The 6937-nt window shown below is 28.7% G+C and overlaps 1 protein-coding gene across 1 annotated transcript; it reads right to left on the bottom strand.

Moving 5' to 3' along the window:
- Positions 1-632: 632 nt before the first annotated feature.
- On the bottom strand, positions 633-6023 carry LOC125063909 (27 kDa hemolymph protein-like). Its single transcript, XM_047670604.1, has 7 exons — positions 5915-6023; positions 3501-3610; positions 2856-2968; positions 2534-2697; positions 1973-2094; positions 1193-1341; positions 633-730 (listed from the first exon to the last, which is right to left on the bottom strand). The coding sequence occupies exons 1-6, from the start codon at positions 5952-5954 to the stop codon at positions 1198-1200; spliced, it is 693 nt and encodes a 230-aa protein (XP_047526560.1). The 5' UTR covers positions 5955-6023; the 3' UTR covers positions 633-730; positions 1193-1197.
- Positions 6024-6937: the final 914 nt, after the last annotated feature.

Below are 6937 nucleotides of genomic sequence, written 5' to 3'. Positions count from 1 at the left end.
GCTATCAAACGAAAAATGCAAGCAAATATATCTATTTAATAAAAACTTTTTTTTTTCAAATGTATCATATTTTAAAAGTAACAGAATTATTCATTTAAATCTATAAGTAAAATGATTAAATTAAATAACTAATTTAAAATTAACAAAGTAAATTTTTAAAATGGGTAGATACTGCACTAGTGATAAAAATATATAGATTATAATTTTTAAATAGTAATAATAGTTGTATTGTACATTAAATAATTATGGAAAAAAGGTCCAAAATATAATTATTCATTAAAACACTTGTAATCAAAATGGTCATTCGTACAATTTTTTATATCTACTTCTTAGAAACCTAAACGTTAAATCTACAGCTTTTTGGTAAATTTACTTAGACAAAAAACGCTTCGAGAATTGTAGAGAACTTAATAGACTAATAGCTCGGATGTGCTGTGTGTTAGAAGGTTGTCTATGTTTGTAACTTCATATACATATGTTTCGCCTCGTTCATCTTGAGATGAACAATAATTTGGACACAATACCATTCTTACCAACATAATAACCGTAAAATTCATCAAAGCCTTACTTAAATTTATACTTGATAGGTTGGCTAGAGCAAAAAATGAAATTTAAGTAAATGAAACGCTTGATCACTTCAATTTTTTATTGTTACATGATCTCTAAATGGCACTTAATAAATGACAGTTCTTGACAGCTTTCAACTAAAGATGAGTGGCGCGAATCAGTTCTGGAAAGGAAGTTTATATGTTTATTTGTAATATTAAAAAAAAAAAACAGATAATTTTGACTCATCCTACTAAATGACACACATTTCAGTTATGTACAATCAACCGGATGAAACATCGATTTTTGTTATTTATAATTTGATTAAACAACTTGTTTTTTTTATTCATCCATATATACATATATATATATTTTTCATTTTATAATACGACGAGGAGCGAAAAAAATCACCATTAGTTTTAACTTAAAAGGACTTAGTGTGTAAATCACATCTAATGGATGTAGGATTTAAAACAACACATTGTCTTCTGAAGATATAGTTTAGAAACCGAAATTCGTATCTATTAATAATAATTTTTTTCAATATATTATATAAAGAATAAACAAAAGCAACCGTAGACCTTATTTATTCGATGATAATTGTGTTTAATTAGTTGAATTAAATTGTTACTAATGTTATTTTTACCATCTTTAAGCATCTTTTTTTGCGCAAGGTGTGCCTTTACGGACGAATCGGAACAGCGATTCAGCCATGTTGCCGGGAGTGGGCGTACTGCAACCTTCCAAAGCTTTAACAGCACATGCAGAGAACTCGTCGTATTTGTTGCATTTTTCCTGAAACACGACATTTTTTCAAATAACTTACATCATTGTAAACGTATGGAATTAATTTCACTATTAATATGTGAAACATTTTTTTGCAAATTAAAACACTTGCACTTTAAAACAACTACTGCCTAGTAACTCAAGATGTCAAGAAATTTGATAAAAATATTTTTATAGCTTAAACCCTGAACATGCATATATATACATACATACAAATATATACATCGCTCAATAAATACGAGCTTACAGCGCTTCGAAGTTGGTCAAACAACTTGTTTAGAAGAATTATGTTCGGGATTTGCGTTTTTTGACGTAGAGAAAGGCCCAATGTATGGAGCATATATCGCTGGTTTAAAAAATGTAAGTATAAAATTACTTTTTCATAGAATGTGCGTAACTTTAAAAAATTGAATGTTTTTTTTATCGCACCTTGAAAAAATATCTAAATTTCTAGCCTGACTAGAATACCCCCTTTTTAGTCTCAAAAATACAATTAAGTTTTTAAAAAATTAACGTAATGCCCACTATGTTTATTTGATCCCATATTTAATACATTTAGGCAGGCCGGAAGTGAAGCTATTTTAAATATATTTGTTTAATTGAAAGTGTAAGAAGTATTATAAATGATGTAACTATTTACCAATAAGGTCATCTTCTTAAATTCTTCGACGTTTTGTATGTTTTCCTTAACTTTCATAAAACACTCGCGCACTTCGTTGACCTTCTCTTGGATACACTCGGGACCTCCCTCCGCGATGAACACTAAACATCAAACTTGTTTTTATGTATATTGTTATGTATTATTAATAAAATAAATAGATTTAAAATATTTATTCACTCCAAATTTATAATGCTGTTATACACAATTAGTGTTCAATATATCAATCAAAATCATCAAAAACTTATCAACACTGTGTGTGCATAAGAATTAATAATATAAAGGTGTCAAAGATTTACTGTTAGCTTTGTGTACGCCACTGGGTAGGTGGAAATATTTTAATTTTATCATACATCATACATACAATATTTTGTGTTGTCATTCTATAGTTAAGCAGAGGGTTTGCCAGTGTAATCACTTGACACTTTATTATAATGGATGTCCTCACAACAATATAGTCGTCAGTAATAAGTAAGAAAATAAATATAACTAGCATGATCTCCAGAGTGCCTTTGGGCGGTAGTATTGTAACTTTATACTTACAAGCTATCCTGTCGCCATCCTTGTGACAGACGAAGTCGATCAGCTGGTCGGATCCGTTGTTAGCCATACCGATATGTTCCCGAATGCCCGCGCCCAAGCAAGGCGACAAGCCATTAGTCAAAGTGTGAATGCAAGTCTTCAACTGTGGAGACTTCTCGCAATACCTGAATAATTTTTATAAATTTTTATTATCATAATGTTAGGATAGAACAACAAAACAATTGTGACAAATATTCTCTATACATTAGTAGCTTATAATATAAAAGGCGGATACCGGTAGTGTATTTAAACATATCAAAATAAATTATAATTTTCAACTTACTTTTTGAATACTTCGTCTAAAGCACCGTTTGGTTTCGCTTCTTCGACCTCTTTTTTAATAGTTTCGACGTTGATTAAAGTTTTAACACAGTCAACAAAGTTGGTTACTTTTGCCTGAAATAAATTTAGTACATCATAAGTAAAAAACACAAATTGACGGAAAATTGTAACAATTTAAGGGTTCCAAAATTTTGAAGGGGACCGAGTCCTAAATAAATCTATCAGAATCGATTCGTATTTTATCTGTCACAAGCATATTTGTATATCAATTGTCATTTTTGTATTTTAACTGCGTATACTTATAACTCTCGACATTAAATGTGTTAAACGATGTTTTAATTGAATAATTTAAATGAACTGAGTAGCCTGAAGTCTTTGCCTATATTAGGTACATTTAGGCAAATACCTAACCCTAAACCACTATAACTTTATTTAATATTTAATTACTTATAAAAACCATCCATTTTATGTTAGATAAATATAAAACCTTAATTTACATAGTGACATACTAGGTAAATTAAGGTTTTATATTTTTTAGTAAAATAATCAAGATACTAATATAAAAAAAATATAACATATTTGTGTAGGAAAAAAAAAATGGGCGAAAAAATAATAAGTGAAAAGAAGAACTAGTGCTATGTCATACCTCTACTTCGTCTACTTTGTCTTCTGCACCGTTTCCCCTACAGAGTGATGTAAGACCTGCCTTCATCTGCTGGCGTTGTTCTTCGGTGACTTTGTATTCAGCCAGAACGCCTAAAAAATAAAACAAATATAGGTATTTCTACTTCTTAAATATGTCCTTCGGATAATACAAACTCAGAATCTTATAGGTATTAGTTTTAGCTCATTTATCGAGCTAGTCGATGAGATTTTTGAACAAATTGAAATCTTTAATTGATATTTATTTATTAGTCTTACTGTCACTAAAAAAACAAGGCATTACAAAGTCAATTATAATTAAATAAAGTATATAATAATGAAATTAATATGTTTACAATAAATTTCCGTGGCGTCATTTACCTATCAGTAATTTTTGTAGCAACAATAGTTTATCTTTATTAGCATTCGATATGAACAACCTTATAACCTTAATTATTACTATCTTTTACAAACAACGCTCTCGCCTCCATCAATAAAGTATATATTACTATTTCACTTTGAGTCGATTTAAATTTCGTAAAGGTAATATTAATAATAACCTTCAAAGGGAGAGGAGGCCCTAGCCCAGCTGTGGGAAATTTACGGGCTGTTAATGTAATGTAATGGTGTAATTATGTGTTCTACTGTAATTTATAATTTGTAAAATAAATGCGCTTTTAATTAAAAATGTTTATTTAACTGTGAATTTAGTTAGTTGATATTTTGCGTCAATTGAAACTGCGAAAACGACTTCTTCCTATCCTGTGGAGTTGATATTTTACATTTATAGGTTTCGATAAAAATGCAATTTTATGATAAGTTTGAACTGATTCGACACCCAAGTTTGGTTTCAGATGAAGGAACTCCTCGGGAAGTGTCAACAGCACGGCCATAAAATATGAACATTTACACGCGCTCAAATTATATCATTCTTTTTTATATTTTATAGTTTTTGTTTTTATTTTATTAATATATCTTATAATTAATGATTTTTATTGTTCGTATTTGAGTTGCAACTTTCAACAGTTGTTGACGTCATCTGTTTCTATGCTTCTGGCAAAGTAAGATATGTATAAATCTAGATAATAGTACATCTTTTACAGATATATTATTCGATACAATATTATTTCAATTATAAAGCTTTTATTATTTTATATTGTTGGTTTATTTAGTGTATCGTGTAAGAGTCGTTAAATAAATCTTTACATAGTTATTTAAATTGTCGTTACAATGAATGCCGCCCATTACCTTATTTATAATAATTTTATTGAAATATAATTGTGCAGTGTATGATTACCGACATTCTATCGGGAATACACGAGATTATTTAGGAACAGTATTTAAAATGTAATATAATACAACATCTGATATATAATTGATATTAGGATGATGATATATACAAAATATTTAAATGTTTTAATGTTATGCCTTGCATTTAGTCTATGGTAATTAAACATAAAGAATTATTCTGTAAGTAAAAGCGGATCGAGAGTTGAGTGCTAAAATTTATTAAATAATGTCTTAATAGTTAATGAAATCAAAAGGTTAATGGTCAAAGGATCGAGGAAACCGTCGTAAAAGAGTCTGTTTAACCCATTCGAAGTATATTAGCGGTCCTTTTGACGAGATGAATTGGTAAATAGCATGATGTGTTGCACAGGAAGAGGGGACGCGGACCACATGCAACGCGTGAATCATTGTGTCGATTAGGATATGAAACAAGTGAATATCATGGCCTATTCTCCTTGCCTGGCTCCTGAAATACAGCTTATCCAGTGCGGGAGCTTCACTATCATCTTCAATATCATTAGTCTGAATTCGTTGTTTAAGTTTAATTTTATTATCATAAAATTATACTATATACTGACTTTTAAAACAATTAATTTTTAAAAATTATAAACTTTCTTAAAACAAAAATTTTATGAAAAACTTTATAATATATTTTCATTATTTTATAATTTGATGGATATGTTAATGCAAAATAAGAAACGATAGCGACTTTTATATTATATGACGATATTTAAAAAACTAGGGTATACTATAAAATTGTTTAGTAGTTTGAATAGTTAATTTTACTTTCCAGAACTAGATATTCGATTTAATTTGGTTCCTCTTTTCGTTATAACTTCACGCTACAACTCTACATAGCAGTGACCATAAATGTCAACCAATGTGGAAAGTTGTGTAAAAATGCACGTATTATTCTTATTTAAATTAAGTACAGTTTAGTAAGATTAATCCGTCAATTAAAAGTATGATAATTAATGTTCAATAATAACGAGATGATATGAAAAACATAAAGAGTAACTCAAATAATTGTATATTATTTAATACATTATTCATATATAGAGAAAAAACTACGCCAAAGTTTTATACATACAATACAATTAAAATAAGTTTTTATACTTAGAAACTTACCGACAGCGAAAAGGGCGACCAAAACTGTCTTCCAGATCATTTTTAAATATATATTTTTTTATATCTATAAGTCCAAACTCCCCTGAAGTCGTACGTCAACTGAAGCTCTATGTGTCCTAAGTCGTTATATATAATAATAACAAGTAGTTGACTCATATAGTACACTATTCTCATCGTAAACGATATTATGTCGAATGGTCCTCAGTTTGAAACGATTGAAAAGTGAATATTATTTCTTTATTTTTCACAATCATGCAACTCAAAACATAGACAACGTTGTAGTAAACAAGTTGTTTTTCTATACAAATTAATTTTGCAAAAGTAGTAAGTATCAAATATTATTATTAGCTACAATTTATATTTTTTATTCAAGACAAATATTAAAAATATGATAGGTGCTTAAAGTTTTTATTATTGAGCACACTAATGTATAATACTTTAAATATAAATTTTGGTTACTATGTAACTAAAGCTCGGCTATAATATAAAGTAAAACAAGTGATTTCTATGAAGAATCTCTTTGATTATATTGACAAATTAGGTGCCAAAATTTTATTATTATTGTATCAAGGACTTTTCGTAATGTTCTGATTTTATGATGAATCTTTTCTGATTTTTTTTTGTTATTAAGCCAAGTTTTATTTATATTTTTGTCAAATACACTTTCGGCTTACAGAATAGAGACCAGCAAATGGCAAATTAACGACTGTATTGTAGAGCGGGTTGACCCCCAGCGTTATGTCTGTGCCGATATACTTACATGCAGTTTATCAGTTATAGTAGGATTTCACATTTTAAGTCTTGATAATACAAGAAAAATTAAAACTAAATGTTAAAACAATAAGAATCGGTAGAAAATGATTTCTTGTCTACTTATTTTTATTACAATGATTTGTGCAAATAACTTTATGATTTATAAAAGGAAAGCGGATGGAAAAATGGGCCAATGGAGTCCATGAATAGTAAGACCAACAAGTATCCATAAATTGACGCTCTAAGAAATATTAACCATTCCTTCGGCAA

Source organism: Vanessa atalanta, chromosome 5, assembly GCF_905147765.1.
Source record: "Vanessa atalanta chromosome 5, ilVanAtal1.2, whole genome shotgun sequence".
NCBI classification, from domain to species: Eukaryota; Metazoa; Arthropoda; class Insecta; order Lepidoptera; family Nymphalidae; genus Vanessa; species Vanessa atalanta.
Note: the sequence above shows the minus strand (reverse complement) of the source record. Positions and strands in the feature narration are given on the sequence as shown.